Genomic DNA, 15730 nt, shown 5'->3' with positions numbered 1-15730 from the left:
CTTTTTCAGCGCAATTGAATAGAAATCGGCCCCAGCACACTGCTTATCCGGCTCATCGTCGCTTTCTAGATTATCCTCAGGTTCATATACTGCGCTCAATTCATTTGACCATCTATAGAACCTGTCGCGAGGCCCCGATCCAAAGATTACACCGTTCATGCAAGAAAGGCTCTGTGAAGCACTCGTGGAAGAATCCGAGATGGTAAGCTGTAAGATGATTTCGTTTCTATACAAAGAGTTTGGTGTATAAGTGTCGCCTTCCACCATCACCCGGACTCTGCAAAAGATCAAGTGGACTCGTAAAAATACACGCCGTGTTGCAAAGCAGCGGGACCCCCAACTGCAGCATTACTATAATTACAGACTGAAGCTAGGCCGGTATAGATCGTATCACCTCATATTTATTGATGAGCCGGGCATGGACAAGACCGTCGGACTACGACGGAAGGGATGGGCCCCAAAAGGCATCAATCCTAGGCAAACAGCTACGTTTCAGCGGGAGAAGAGGTACTAAGAAAGTAAAAGCACTATTTAGAACTGACAGCTGGCACAATCACCTTAGAGATTCCATACTCGCCATGATAAATAGTATGGCAGGCACCTCGAGCCACTGTAGCATTCTCCGAAACCTCACCAGTGCCAACATTGCGAGAATACATGGGATATGAACCCCCTCCAATAATAAGACGCAAGCGCGAACCTTTATCCACAGTAAAAGCTGCATCTAGTAATTCCATATGGATACACATGACGCCCTCTGTCCTGTTGAGTCGCTGATACTGTTGTGTAATGTTATGGGATTTCCCTTGGTCACCAACGACGCTGAGACGAACAAACAAATCCACACTGGGACAGTCTGCCGAGTGAAACAACTCCACACTAGGCTTGCCCATGATAGTCAAAGGTTCAGTAAGTGGATTTGTGGTAAACGCCACTGTATCCGCTCTACCTGTGAGAGCAGTATCATCAAGGCACCCTCCACCAACGATCAATGGCCCACCTAAAGTCGGCGTCGGGTTGAGAGGATCGAATGTGAAGCTGGAAGCTTTTGCATCAGGCAAAGGCGGCTCCTGTCTCAAAATGCCGCCCGTACCTAAGAAGAACTCAAAAGGAGTAGTAGCTGGCGGCCAAATTGGCAAAGCAATCCACTGCAGTGGACGAGTCCCTCCAATGCCAATTTCCACAGCTGGCCCTTGTTCAACGCTGTTTTCGCCGGCAACTTGTCGACTCAAATAATCTAGAACACGTCTAGTCACTGTCTTATTCTGCAATTCCAAATGCGTCCAGTGGCCAATGAGCAATTTCACTGGGCAATTTCTCGCCTTGAGCTTGTCATATTGCTCCATGGTCTGCTGTAGAAAAATATCCGACCACCCAGTGATGAGGAAAGCCGGTGTGTTGATTTTTTCTAAAGCTTGACCATGTTGCAGGGGGGACCAGGTAGAGTCGCGTATGTTGCGGTGGCCAATAGCGTGAATCAACCATGGTGCAGATCGAACACCGGAAAAGTGCAAATCAATGCCTTGGGCCAAAGGTAAAGCATTGATGACTGTCTTGAGATATCTTTCTGGGTAGAGCGCTTTGTACTGTTCGACCAAACTGCCTTGCTCTTGATTAACAATCGTGTTAGACCAGGACAAATGGTGCATATTGAAAGCTCCCGTCCCCCAAATATGTTTCGAATAATCGTGCGGCCCAGCTATGATCACAGAGGCTATTAGATCGTGGGGAGGGTCTGCAAGAAGAGCCCACTGTGTGAAGCCCGCATACGACATGCCCAGTGTGGCAAAAGAGCCCGTATACCAGCTCTGCTTGCGCATCCATTCCACGACACCATGTCCATCCTTCTCTTCGGAAAATCCGCCGTCAAATTTGCCCTCTGACCCAAATGTACCACGGCTGCTAACTAACAGAATTTGGTACCCACGAGCAGCAAATACACGAGCGGATCCAATGGCCATCATCATGCCTCGACTGTATGGAGTGCGCACAAGTAATGTGCCCAACGGCTCTCGAGCAACAGGTTGATATAGGTCGGCAACAAGTACAGGGCCATTATCAGGGAGAGGGATCGTTACTCCAGACTTGGAAAAGTTGCATGTTTCTGGGGGAAGGTCAAGGCTTCGGGCTGCCAGACGATCGATTACGCTGCCAAGGAAGCTTCGTGGTGTAGCCTGGTCGCCCATAGTACCATAAGCTGCAGTTTTCTGGCTTGATGATAAAGAAACTTTGCGTCAAGTGAGGCTACTTCTAAGAGTAGGTGTCTGAAAAATAATGTAGGTTTGCGAATAGTGTAGGGAAGAGATATTTTATATTTTACTTTTATAAGACCACCAGGAATAGGAATTAAAGCCCCGCTGTAGCTATTCCTCCAGGCATTATTACGTTAGTCTAGAATCCGAACCCGAAATTTAGTCTCGGACTTCTACTCCTCCCCGAACCCGCTCGGAAGCCAAAGTAGTACTGTCCAGCCCCCACGTTTCGAACGCGATAATCGTCAATCCGAGCCGCTCTTAGTGATCATTGCTGAGCCCAATTCAACAAAGGAAGCTTGCTCTGCTATTAAAATGATGGCATATGGCTCTCCTTTTTGCAATTACACCTTGAGACCTAGACCGTCGTCTTCTTTTTTTCCATTTACCCCCCGTCTTATTTTATTACTCTTAAAATTCCTTCGGCAAAATGCAAGCTTGGCAGTACACGACCATTCACGATACTCTGGAGAAGTCTCTTGCCCTTAATGGGCAAGCTACCTCACCAGATGTACAATCACTCCCAGAAGGCCATGCCTTGATCCAGGTCATAACGGCGAGCATCAATCCCGTCGAATACAAGCTGCTAGAGGATCCCCTGTTCGGGAAGTTTATGGTGCAGCTACCTGCTAGCCCTGGCCTCGACTTCTACGGTAGGATCAAAGCCAAGAACTCCGCGGATGACTCTCTCAAAGAAGGCCAAGTCGTGTTTGGCGCCTTGGGAATTGGATCTAAATTCCCAAAGTTTGGCACCCTTGGCCAAATCATTGTCGCACCCATTTCCCAACTCGCAGTCCTTCCTGGTGGCGTTGCGCTAGATGATGCGGCAGCAGTAGGCACAGCTGGAATGACAGCATATCGGTCTCTGCTAAATACACATATATCTATAAGTCTCTGCTCTAAAACTTACAAACAGGATATTGTTGAAAAGAGAAAGGTGCACATGTATAATACTGTAGCAATACTAATAATATACCTCGATGCTCCCATAACGGAATTTCCTAGTCTCTCTTCATTTTATATAGCCAATATTACCATCGAGCGCACTGTTGAGTCGACAGCCCTCCAAGTTAACATATCCCGTCCTAGGAAAATTGTGCCATATTTACATAGTCCATTGGCCATTTGATTAACTCTTGCCAACAAGGCGCAATACCTTCCACAATGGCTGTGAGCAAGCGATGTCCCCAATCTTCCATAAACCAAAATCTAGTGCCCACAGCGTGAAGTATCGTGCAGTAATGCGCAACCACTACTAAGGCGCACGGGTGGTGTGCACGGATCAGATCCAAGAACCCATCTTTGAGGTTCATTGGCCAAATAATGGCGACGTTCAACTCGGGAGCCGCTTCTGAAGCCTTCCCAGTGCTCTCTCCTAGCCCAAAATTGCTTCCTTTAACAGGACTTCAGCCGCAGGGTCCAGTTCATCCGTGCAAGAGCTCTCTGCGATGAGGTGAAGTCTCCTTAGAAGTAATGTGAGTAGGTCTGTTCCTCCGGTATATGAGTTGCATTCCATGAATTCCCCCAATACTCCATCATGGATGTCCTGTTTGAACGAGTCTAGAACGCTTCCAACGCCTCGGATGAAACAAAAAAGACCTAGCATGTCGTCCACTGCTTGTTGTAGATTTCCGCCCTTCTTCGGGGTATGAGCGGCGAAAGCTCCAATAAATAGCAGAGACGAGGCGGCGAAGACAGCAGGAGAGTTCTTTTCAGTTACTGCTGAAACCTCCGCCTTCACCCCGCATATTGCATAATGCTGGTGTTCCAATGCTCTGGATAAATGTGCTTGGTGTTGAGGTGGGTTCAAATTTGCAAGGTGGAACGCGGAAACCGCAAGAATTTGATGCATGAGGTAGGGATAGGTAACTGCTAGACTAGGAATATGTATTCGCCATACATGCCGGCTAGCCCCGGGAAGGGTAGCGGAGGTGACGGAGGAGTAGTGGCTCATCAGGCCAAGATCTTGGGCCCAACTTGACAACTCTTCGGCTTTCGGGGTGACGGAAATTACCTTGCCAACGCCGGTTGGGTGCATGTTGACTAAAGATCTTGGGTTCGGGTTGACCTGGCCATATGATGAGGCAGGGTCAGAGAGAGGTGAGTGAGCCAGGCTACAGGAGAGCTTTCTCTTCATACAGGCACCGCAAGGACGCCTTTCGTCACAATGGAAGGGTGTCAGCCGTTAGGGTTCCTAATCCATATTCAAGCCCACATCGACCACAAAGGAGACCATGCAACTTCTACGAACCTTGACCTTTCGCTGCTTGCAGCGGGAGCAACCGTTACACGACTTTTTGTGTCCAATTCTTGCTATTGGAAGAACAGTGGAGTGGTTAGTTGTCTCGAGAACGGCACGTCAGAGCGTGAGGTATGAGTGCTTGGTGACATTGTTTAGATGGCCAAATGCGTTTGAAAGGGGTAAGACTGTCGGGGTATAGATGTAGGGAGGGGAATCCGAATTAAATCGCATTCGAAACCTAATTTCGACAACTAACGAGCGTAGCCTGCGTCAGAATAGCTACTAAAGTACGACAGTGCGCTAAAGCGCGGGGACACTAAGACCCCGAGAACCCGACAGCAATGAACGATGTATCTCCCTACCAAAATGATACACAGTGAATATATATATGTGTATGTATATAGATGAGCGAAATTAACCGCCGTACTATATAAATGATGTGACTTGCATTTGCTAGTAGATTACAGAAACAAAACAAAAAAAAGTATAAATAATATAAACATATCACCTATGCACACACATACAGAATCGGCAATTAAAGTAATTTTGAAATCGTATAAAATTATAAGCTTTAATGGGGAACCAGAAGAGTTTGTCTTCTACTATTATGACCCTTCCCTCGCAGCTGCTGCTATTTTTATCAGTCTTTTTAGAATAATAACTTTTCTTCACCTCTATCAGCTTATCAGATGGCGTGCCTGGTATTTCCTTTCTTTCCTTGTTGGCTGCGTTTGTAAGTTTCCATCAACATCACTTGGGTTTCAGATTACTAAATTGAACTGTGCTGTCAAGTCGAAATTGTTGGATATATTGTTCGAGCTTTATCTGCGACCGAGACTCCAAAATGTACAACCAGGTCTTTCATGATTCAAAGCCTGACTCTTCTTCTTGGGCCCGCCCTCCTTGCCGCTTCCATTTATATGGTCTTGTGTCGCCTAATCAGACTTCTTGAGGCCGAACGTCTCTCTCCCATCGGAGTGAAATGGCTAACTAAAGTCTTTGTCTTGGGAGATGTGCTGTCTTTCTTGACCCAGGGTGCCGGTCAGTGCTTGTCAACCCTTTGGTGAGACTTGGCTAACAAAGTTCAAGGTGGTGCTATCCTCGCTCGGGCCAAGTCGTTAGTCGGGACTAATATCTGAGTTTGAGAGTACAAGTCAGAATGTATTAAACGGTAAAGTGTAGATAGTAACCCAGACTACACCGTCCATCTAATGCATAGCCATATCATCCACCTTCTTCTGCCCAATCGCATTGGACCCAACTGGTGCATCAGGCCCATCAAAGATCTCTGCCACTTCCTCAAGCGAATGGCCCTTGGTCTCAGGAAAGAAGAAGAAAATCAGTGTCAAATGAATACCGATAGCGACACACCAAACAATGTAGTACTTCCACGAAATCGCCTCCATTGCAACAGGGTTCGCAAAAGCATTGTACACACCCGCCAAATTGCCCGTCAGCTGGTAAAGCATGGATGCCTTTGCACGAAGCGAATAAGGTGTTGCCTCCATGATATATGTCGCGCCGATGGGGCTGATGGCGTGGTAGAAAAAGGAAAAGACAAAGATCATAGCTAGAACTGCACCCGCAAAACCAATGTGTTCAAAGTTCTCTTGCTGGTTGCGCGCGGAGCAGATTGTCCAGATGATGTACGAAGCACCCATGCCTGACATGCCAAGGAGGAACAGAGATCGACGACCAAATCTATCAACAAGCGTCGCAAAGACAACGGCAGAAGCGAAACCCCACATTTGAAGACCGCCGTTCAAAAGAAGCTGGGTCTTGTGGTCGGTAATGTTGATTGAGTTGAGCACTTTGGAGAGGTAGTATGAGGTGAGAGCGTTACCAGACCACTGCAACATGGCGGGAATGTACAAGGCGAGGAAGAATCGATGCCAGTTACCACGTGAAGAAACCCACTCTGCCCAGCGCGACTTTTTCTGGATCTTCTCAATCTCGAGAGTTGCAGTGATTTCAGCCATCTCGAAACGCGCCAGTCTAGAGTTGGGATCCCCATAACCGTGCCACTTTACCAGAATATCCTGAGCCTCCTTGTATCGACCCTTGTAGATCAACCAACGCGGTGACTCGGGCGCAAACATAACTAGCGACGCCTGGATAACGGAGAAAGTGGCTTGTAAAAGACTGGGTAGACGCCATGCCCAAGAACTCGTCATGCGGAAACTACCGTACGTGACCCACGCAGCGATGATAGCACCAAGTGGCCAAGATACCATCATGAAAGACACGACCTTTCCTCGGTGTGTGGGGTATGTAACTTCGGATAGTAGAGGTGGTGCGGCGGTTGAAACGATTCCTAGACCGAAGCCGATGACGAAACGGGACGCGACGAACATGCCGTAGTTGTAAGAGCAGGTCTGGACGATGGCTCCGATGATGATGGTGAGCGATCCCATGAGAATCGGAATACGACGGCCGAGTCGGTCGCAAAGCTGAGAGGAGATCAAGATCGAGATGAGGACGCCACCATTGGGACCAAAGGTCATGGCTCCAAGACGAGTTCCTTTTGGTTGACCGAAATATTCTTGCCATTGTGGAAGAGACTGTGCACCATTGAGCATGCCTAGTTTGTTAGTACGTTATGATCTATTTGCCATGAAGTCATCGTGTTGTTCTTACTTGCGTCGAAGCCAGTGGCCGTCTGAGTCAACAAACCACTCAGAAGCAATAAATTGAGCTTCCATAGTGTCCAATCTGCGTACCATGGCGGGCGATCGTTTGGAATGACATCGTTAAGAACGAGGCCCTGGAACTCATTCGAGTCGGCGTCTTGAATATGCGCTTCTTCAATTCCCTGTTTGGAAGCCATGTTGAATTGTAGACAGCAGAGACAATTATCTCCAACTGGGTACAGGAGATTGAAAGTGATCCCCACAGTCTTTATATCTCTTTGACATGTGGAGAGTTTTCTTTTTCGGTTCCTTTACCGAAGCGCTCGTACCAGAAGATCAGGAGATAATCTGCCGCCAAAGCCAAGATTTACCCCCGGACTGCCCTCTTTAGTACACGAAAAAGACTTATGCCGATGCCCGATGCATAGAGTCCCACTCTTTACCCCAGATCTACCCCGGAGTCAAATGCTTCTGAGCAGGAATTTGGACATTGATTATCCTTGGGTCGGTTAGACTTGTTTTCCCCGCACGCGCATGTGACGTCTCGGGGGAAACGGAGCCGACAAGAGATGACTTTTGTGAGGGAAGTGGCCCGGGGTATTCGTCGGGTGTCCTTGGTCCGGTGCTAGCGTCATCTCCAGACTGACCGTATAACATCAGGGTTATGCATTCAAAGCTATCATTGGCGAAATCTTTAACCTTCGTTGCGAAGCCTTATGAAGTGAATTTCGGGAACGAGGGTTCCAAAGAACTTTCAATTCATCCAAAGTGAGCTACCAGTCTGGCAAGGCCTGTAGATATTTATCCAGGATATCATCAGATCTGAGCAAGATTATAGTGATGTCGCATTATTCATATATGCAAAGCCGAAGAGATTGTATTTCAGGCCCGAGCACCCTATGTGTCAGAGAACAATAACTTTAATTCTTCTTCAATCGCTGAGCCTCAACCTGGATCGCCTCAGGTAACCACTCTTCCAAACTAGGACTCACAGGCTTCCAACCCAAGTGTTTCCTCGCTCTCTTTGCATCACCACGGCTGTTTAACCCCCACGAAAGAGCCTGGAATCCCAACTTCTCCTGTGCTTCATCCACATCAAGCACCTTTGTCTCATCATTGTCAATAAGACCTTGCTTTTTAGCCTCCTTGGCAAGAAGAGTGGAAATTTCGCTCCACTTGTGAGTACCATTTTCAACGAAAAAGTAACCCTTTGGACCCCAGATCTCTTGTTCGTTTTGATTATCAGAAGATGCTGCACGCTGAGAAAGAAGGACGATCAGAGTGGACAGGTCGTGGACGTGGACATTGTCCCATTCCGTCTTTCCGGCGCCAATGATGGGCCCAAAGCCCTTCTCCAGCGTGGTCTCAGCTAAGCCTGGAATTTGGCGACTGCGCTGGTTGGTAGGTCCCCGACCTGTTCCGTAGATTGTGGGAGGGCAGACAATAGCGACTTTTACGGCATCAGGGGTCTTTGCGGCCTCTTCCAGAACGATTTTATCAACGTCTCGGTGGAAGGCGGTATCGGGAAGAGATGTGACCTTGTCGACACCCTCCAAGTCATCGTATGATTGATCTGGCAGGGGTGCTTCACCGTAGCGCTTGTTGTCTTGGTCGTACCAGCAGAGAATTCCTGTACCGCTGATATGAATCCAATAACTGGGGTTCGATGCAGAGTGTGTAGACTGTAAGCCGGCCCCAATAGCACGTGCTGCCCTAGCGTGATCGGAGCTGTCAGCAGTGTCTGAATAGCAAGTTAGCATTATGAGTACGGTGCATAGCTGAAGATAGACGTACGAATAACAATGTCGGCTTCTGAAGCAGCCTTCTTGATAACGTCAGAGTCATCCAGCGATCCGATGGCCAGCTTCACATCAGGGTATTGCCTCTGAACATCCTTTCCCTTTTCCTCACTTCTGACAAGAATCGTGTACTTCCAGCTTGGCTGAGCCTTGGTCAAAGCATAGAATGCGTCACCGCCGATGAAACCGGTGGTGCCAGTGCTAGCGGATATTAAAATCAGACGAATGGTCAATTGAGTAAGACACTTACATAAAAATGTTCTTTGAAGCCATCTTGACTATTGTGTATTCCAGATCCGACAGATTGATTGTGTATACAAGAGTAATTAATTCCTTATAAACTGGTATTTGTAGTAGTAGCTTTTTCTATGGAAATATCAACGACGTCAAAGACGTCCAAATGACGTCGTGTCCTCTGAAGCTCCACGCGGGGCTGACAGCGCTTATCAGTTCAGATAAGATTTAATAGACAGATATCTGTATACACTAACAATTCTGTTAAAACACTACAGGGTCGTGGATAAGACATTTTCCAGAAGTCTTTTATTAATCAGTTGCGCGATATGATGCAGAAATGACAATCATCTGCCTCCATTAGAATTGTCCGAAAGCCTCTCCCCAGAGTTTTCGGACTTGGATTCTGAATGCTATATCAGACCAAAGAAAGTCCCTCAGGACCTCATAAGTTTCAGCCCACGATTTTAACAAGCCATATCTTTCAGACATTGCCGATCTCAGCATATTGATGTAACTTGAGCGTACAGGTCCACGCGGAGAGAATGCGCCTCCTATGTAAATAAGCCAGAGCAATAAATCCGCATTCTCGTCCCACAATGGATCATGATATGCCTGTTGGAGTTCAAAGAGTAACTGCGTAGATATATTGGCCTATGGGATTAGCAAAACCGAACCACATAGGGTTGGAGAAAAACTCACAGGAATTACCAAAGAGCACCATACCGTGCAGCACAGCATGACGGAGCACAGATACGCTCCAAGATAGCAACATCTTGATAGCTGTGTCGCCTTCGGGAGGGCTTCTAACCGTGATTGTATAGAGGCTGTATGACCGTTGATGAATACTGCCGACACAACGCAATCGGCAGGTCGATAATCGTCGCGGATACGTTCCAGAGCGTAGATATCTTCTAGCACTTCTATAAACTCATCACTAAAAAGATGAGATCGGACCTGGAAGCCTGGCGGTAATTGCAAGAGATCCCTAGCAATAGAGTCTCTGTCCCACTCGAGCTCTGCAAAGCTCTTATGATGGAACATTCGCTTTGAACCAACTAGGATCGAAGAATTCAGGTCTTGCCTATTGAAGAGGGTAAGACGATAGCAAGAAACACATTTTAAGAGCTTACCAGAATATCGCACGTTTGATTCCCTCAGTTAGACGAGTACCTGAGTTTTGGCAAGTTGTAAGTAGAAGCTGCACAGCTCCCATATGTAGGTTTACCTGCGATACCGTTCCTAGTCGGGCCTGGCACATCAATGTCAGCTTAACACAAGGGCATTCGATCTAGGGTCTCATACCTCAACTCCGACTAAAAGTAAAATTGCACCAATTGTTGACTCTGAGACAGTATGGTTGAACGTCATTGTCTCTCGAATATGATGGATGGCCTGGCCTCGATAGATGAGACATTCTTTGTTTGTAACACCTCCGTTAGCTGCGAATGCTAACGAAAGCATCACTGCATTCGACAAAGCAGGGTCTACAAGGCCAGCACGAAAAACTGACTGGAAGTTCTGGAAATCGAGACCTTTAGAAATACTGAAGACTGGTTCCGGTGCTAATCGGGCTTCGTCTATTCGTCTTTCGTTAGCTATCATTGAATTCTATTTGCAGACAGTGAGAGACCTACAGTTGTTAAGGAAATGTTGCAATCTCGTCCCTTTGATTGCAAGACTGTCGAATGGATCAATTGCACTCGCACTCAATATCCTTGGCGACAGGGCCAAAGATCTATCACGGTTCCCTTTGCGTATGGCTCTTTTTATGCTGTTTCCATCCTTCGGAGTGTGGAAGAAAAAGTTTTCCATGGATGCTTGTTGAATGTCTCTCTTGTTCTGCAATGCTTGTTTGACCGCATGTGAACGCGCCACTCGTTTCGTGGTCTTGTCATTCTGCTCTTTGGGAGTTTGGAAAGTAATAAATTGGAATTGCACCACTGAAGAGGTCAGACATATTCAAATGACATCTTTTTCACAACTGCTTACTTTTTCTTGTACATGATAATGTGGACCAAGCTAGATGATCTTGTATATTAAAGCAAGTCATTTCTTAGATTTGTAGGCGCGTCGAGCTGATTATATAAGCTTAGTCTGAGGTTTGCTTATTAATTCAAGAATGGTAATCTGGCCTCAACATATATCCTTTACTTAAACATGTATAATTTATAGAAAAGGGAAAAAAAAAGGAATACCTCCAGATTATAATATTATGGAAATTTAGTATCTTGAATGTATACGACTTTGGAAATAGCCACAACTACAACGACCTAGCATCCCTTTCCGATGTTGCCGTTCACTTCCAGCCACTTCTGACAGCCAACCGTAGTATCGATCGAGGCCTCTGCATCTTTGACGATATCACTAGTCCATCCTAGAGACCCTCTGATTACCATAGCATCTCCGCTATGCTCGAACAATGACTCCTCGTCGGGCCTGACAACCTTTTGGTAGTAGGGGTCCCTATAAGCAGAGAGAAATTCTTCAATACTTGACACTGTAAAATCCGCGGCGCCGTCGTAGTTTAACATGAAGTTGTCTGGGAGATTCAGGGCTTGTTTCAAAGCAGTTCGATTTGATTCCGTCGTGTGATACTATTAGCTTGTCAGTGCGTCCTTACTATTGTTCACTGGGCGTTATACCTGGGTATATCGGTTAACGCCATACTGTAAGGCCCACGGAGCAACTAAGGGGCCATGGATATTGGTCCAATGGTTGTGAAACTCAGCCTCAGTGAGGCCTTGCTTGCGAGTGAAAAATGTGACGATACGAATGGGCTCATCCGCCACTATTAATGGGCATAGAAACGAAAGACTCGTGAGGCTTAATGCGATAGAACTAGTTTTCATGATGACCAGGATGATAGGAGTCGCCTGATTTAAGGTATAGAGGTAACAATCGGTGGAATTGGAAACTAAAAGTAGAAGTTCAACGGTATTTAATATTTATCTAAAGGTTTACAAGCGAAGTTGTATATTAACTTAAGTCTTGAGTATTATGGAAAAGCGCTAAGACGGGATTAAAAAAGTCCTTATTAATACTTCAAGAACAGGGTTGCCAGTCATGCAGGGGGAAAACGCTAATACGGACATTCCAACCGGCACTCCTTTAGAAATGGATCAATGTAGCCTCAATACGTAAACACGAGAAATCTAGCTGCGCACATATCCACACCGATCCTGCTGAGATGTACCTGTTCTTGGGCAATTAATGCAAAGCTAGTGTGGCTTAAACAAGGCTATGTAATACGGAATCTAATGAGTGCGTGTTAAACGGGGGTGTTAGATAAAACGCGAACTTTAAATCGTGGCCCAAGAGTATGCTGCAATATCATTGGTTAATTTCGCATCAGTTAAATCACATCTTTCTTCGTTTAAAAACACGGCAAACTTCGGCGTTGAGTCCTGTAATATAATGTACCAAAGCCCGCCGGTAGTAGGTGATTGTATGTAACATCAGAGAATTCACTCATAGAGCCTGCCAACCTTGATTACTTCCATACTCTGTAAGGAATACCAGAAGATGGCCCACCCGAATCCCCAAAACCCAATCACCTCTGGAAGCCTTGCGCCTCCTTCGTTATCAGACTTCAAGCCGTTCTGCCGCCTTCCCTTGAAGTTGCGTCGAAAGATCTGGAAGATTGCCACCGCACATCTGAAAGTTCAACCAAACATATGTATCTTTCCACCACATTTCGACTCAGAACTCGAGTCAGATTTGACAGTGCATCAATCGTATATCACATTACTAGCTACGAGCAGGGAGGCTCGCCAAGTTGCACTCAAACATTTTTCGTTCACCCGAGCCTATAACACTAGGACGGATATCCTCTATCTCGATGATAGTAGCTTCTACGTCTTCTGCGGAAGATGCTACAATTGGGATTGGGCTCGCTCGATAAGACATATAGCACTTGCTTCCTCCGTCTCTGAACGTGGTGCATGGCTTCCAATTGCCATGCAAAGCTTGTCTAGTCTCGAGATTCTCTCGATTGTCTATCCTAAATCAACCGGAGTAGTGGATAGACTTGAGCCCACAGTACTGCCCAACCGACCTGACTGGATCCTGAGGCCTCTGACAGTTGATGAGCAAGACGCGTTGATCATAAAAGCTGACTTTTGGGTTGAGTCTTTCTTTGGATGGGATCGTATCGTCTGGTCTAAAAGCGCTACCACGCATCTCCGCTTTATACAGAGCGAATTGACTCAAGATGCGAGACAGTACATGCCTGCGTGTTGGGACAAAGACACTTCAAGTCTCAAATTATCGTTCGAAGCACAGTGTTTTATCCAGTAACTTCTCTGACAGCGAGTGAGCCTACATCGTTGATGGCGATAAGCATTTGGAGGTTGGTCTCAATTTCTGGGCCCTAGAACGTAGCAACTCAAACCATCAATTGACAGAGTAGAATTAGCAATTGACGACAGAAATTTGAGATTTTAAGTGCTTAAATATATATAAAATTTATATATGCGAACGTCTAGCTAGGTGCTTCATCTTCCACCCAAGGTAGGCATCACAAACAAAATCACATGATACAGGACGTCTCATGCCCTCGTACTCACTCATCCCTGGTTGCAAACTCGCCTTTTTTAAGCATGTCGCTCAAGATAGGACTCGGCTTTAAAAAGGGCGCAAGAATCTTGCGCCATCCTATCAAAACTCGGCGACCATGTGACCGAAAAGAATTTCGGCCTTTGCATTGGAGTGAGTCCTGTCCCCGACGTTGGAGTTGTAATAATCTGCGTTCAATTGGCCGATTGCATTCATGTACAAAAACTCAAGGCGGCTTCAACTTTGTTCAGCGTTGGTTTCGCCGCCTTAGTAAATCTAGCCGAACCCCTGACCGCAGCTTCTCTCTCTTATCAGTATTAGCGCATGCTGATGCATTTCAGAGATCTACGTTCTAGTTAGGAGCCTCAAATCGGGTACTCAATATCTCACAACGCAGTTTGGAATCTCGTAAATGACCTTGCCAGCTAGAATGACTAGATGACCTTCGAAAGCTATTGCCCATAGCAATCAATACAATTTGACAGTAGTTTACGAAAGGGAAACAGTTATAAATAACAAGCCAAGCTATAGCTAACCTCAATCCCTAGTGCAGTACACAAAGCTTTACCGTAGAACTAACATTCCGAGCTCATGGAAGAGCGGGATTAGGTCCCACAGCTAAGCCAATCTGAGTCTCCATCTGCATTCTCCACCACTCGACATCTCGACGATCGCCCATAAACTCAATATATCCAAGAGGTTCGGTATTGTTTGCCTTGAAAACATCGTTGGCACCAGTGAGACTCTGCCTGACAGTTGGCGCACCACGTATTGCGATGTTCTTCTGCCACGAGTTGCTGAGGAGAAACGAAGCTAGAAGTTTAGCGCTGTTGGGGCGAGGTGTTGATTTAAAAATCGCAGATTGCTGTGCCCATGTCATGAACTGATCCGGTGCTTCGGGCTTGGCAGTCTTCAGAAAGGTAGTCGACGGCGTGAAGACACCGAGGCCGGAAAAGGTCAGCACTCTCGTGCCGTTAGAAGAATGGTCCTGTATAATTGTTCCCGTTGCGAGCGTAGCACCACGAACCCATTTGACGTCCTGCTTCAATAGTGCATCAAGCCATTCAAATCCATACCTCTGTATGATGAGCTTGAATTGATAAAGAACACCGTCATCGTCGTTTGGGTACGTCAAAACAATCTTACCCTTCCAGTATGGATCCAAAACATCTGCATACGTTTTAGGAACCTTATCAGCAGGGACGCGATCAGAATCATAGTAGAAGGGCCCGAACTGGTCTGATGACTTATTGTTAGGGATGACTGGAAGTAATGCAAGGTGGGATAGCTTACTGTAGCTGACGGGAAAAAAGGCTCCATCGGGATCTTTAATCGACGAGTCAATATCCCCAAAATTAATGGGTTTATAATAGAGGAGGCGTCCCTCCTTCTTCCATCTTGGGAAATCGTGCACAGTTTGCAACATGGCGTAATCGATAAACGGCTCTCCGTCTATATAGCTTCTGTCGATACGTGAATCCGCATATTTAGAAAGCTCGACGGTAATATTCACCTTGATCTCAGGGAATTGCTCAGAGAAAGCATCTAGTATAGGCTGTGCACCTCGACTAGCTATGTAGAACTGTCAGCGGTGTTTTCATCAGTAGGGGGAGGAAGAATAGGGTTAATTTACTGCTGCCTCCAGAATAGACATTTAGTGTCCCATTTTCCTTTTTGGCATCTTCATAGATCTCAGCCAGTGACCTGTGCTCATGACTGACAGCTTGTGCTACCGACTGAGTAGTTAGAACGAAGAGGGTTGAGTAGGAAATGAGCATTTTTGTAGGCAATGAGGCAAGTGAATTATCTGTCCAACTCTATTAGACGAATTTGTTCCTGAGTTAAGCTTTTGATCTGGCTCGCTTTTATAGATAAATCTAAACTTGATATTATTCTATAAACATACAGGTACTTCAGCGTAAGGCCTCAAGGATCGGTATTTTGTAGCCGCGTGAATAGCTGGGGCTAATCAGGGACAACTGTGCTTAGAAAGCATTACAACATCAATTGATAGGA

General features: G+C 46.3%; 8 protein-coding genes across 8 annotated transcripts; 2 read left to right on the top strand and 6 right to left on the bottom strand.

The window, feature by feature from the left end:
* Positions 1-527: 527 nt before the first annotated feature.
* Positions 528-2186, bottom strand: FSST1_002704 (CocE/NonD family hydrolase; the record flags this gene model as incomplete). Its single annotated transcript, XM_083228717.1, has 1 exon — positions 528-2186. One exon carries the CDS (start codon positions 2184-2186, stop codon positions 528-530), a length of 1659 nt encoding a protein of 552 aa, XP_083086134.1.
* A 496-nt stretch (positions 2187-2682) lies between these two features.
* FSST1_002703 (uncharacterized protein) lies at positions 2683-3381 on the top strand (the record flags this gene model as incomplete). The annotated part of the gene is made up of 1 exon (XM_083228716.1): positions 2683-3381. The coding sequence occupies one exon, from the start codon at positions 2683-2685 to the stop codon at positions 3379-3381; it is 699 nt and encodes a 232-aa protein (XP_083086133.1).
* Positions 3382-5702: 2321 nt separating this feature from the next.
* Positions 5703-7321, bottom strand: FSST1_002702 (general substrate transporter; the record flags this gene model as incomplete). The annotated part of the gene is made up of 2 exons (XM_083228715.1): positions 5703-7075; positions 7132-7321. The coding sequence occupies 2 exons, from the start codon at positions 7319-7321 to the stop codon at positions 5703-5705; spliced, it is 1563 nt and encodes a 520-aa protein (XP_083086132.1).
* A 723-nt stretch (positions 7322-8044) lies between these two features.
* FSST1_002701 (uncharacterized protein) lies at positions 8045-9196 on the bottom strand (the record flags this gene model as incomplete). Its single annotated transcript, XM_083228714.1, has 3 exons — positions 8045-8865; positions 8919-9124; positions 9174-9196. The coding sequence occupies 3 exons, from the start codon at positions 9194-9196 to the stop codon at positions 8045-8047; spliced, it is 1050 nt and encodes a 349-aa protein (XP_083086131.1).
* A 321-nt stretch (positions 9197-9517) lies between these two features.
* Positions 9518-10972, bottom strand: FSST1_002700 (uncharacterized protein; the record flags this gene model as incomplete). Its single annotated transcript, XM_083228713.1, has 5 exons — positions 9518-9811; positions 9860-10241; positions 10291-10409; positions 10463-10737; positions 10795-10972. The coding sequence occupies 5 exons, from the start codon at positions 10970-10972 to the stop codon at positions 9518-9520; spliced, it is 1248 nt and encodes a 415-aa protein (XP_083086130.1).
* A 458-nt stretch (positions 10973-11430) lies between these two features.
* Positions 11431-12009, bottom strand: FSST1_002699 (EthD domain-containing protein; the record flags this gene model as incomplete). The annotated part of the gene is made up of 2 exons (XM_083228712.1): positions 11431-11754; positions 11803-12009. 2 exons carry the CDS (start codon positions 12007-12009, stop codon positions 11431-11433), a joined length of 531 nt encoding a protein of 176 aa, XP_083086129.1.
* A 673-nt stretch (positions 12010-12682) lies between these two features.
* On the top strand, positions 12683-13456 carry FSST1_002698 (2EXR domain-containing protein; the record flags this gene model as incomplete). Its single annotated transcript, XM_083228710.1, has 1 exon — positions 12683-13456. The coding sequence occupies one exon, from the start codon at positions 12683-12685 to the stop codon at positions 13454-13456; it is 774 nt and encodes a 257-aa protein (XP_083086128.1).
* An 847-nt stretch (positions 13457-14303) lies between these two features.
* On the bottom strand, positions 14304-15492 carry FSST1_002697 (ABC transporter substrate-binding protein; the record flags this gene model as incomplete). Its single annotated transcript, XM_083228709.1, has 3 exons — positions 14304-14953; positions 15008-15286; positions 15348-15492. 3 exons carry the CDS (start codon positions 15490-15492, stop codon positions 14304-14306), a joined length of 1074 nt encoding a protein of 357 aa, XP_083086127.1.
* Positions 15493-15730: the final 238 nt, after the last annotated feature.

This window comes from Fusarium sambucinum, chromosome I (assembly GCF_050947815.1).
Source record: "Fusarium sambucinum isolate potato_lamoka chromosome I, whole genome shotgun sequence".
In the NCBI taxonomy this organism is placed as follows: Eukaryota; Fungi; Ascomycota; class Sordariomycetes; order Hypocreales; family Nectriaceae; genus Fusarium; species Fusarium sambucinum.
This window is presented reverse-complemented; position numbering and strand designations above follow the sequence as displayed.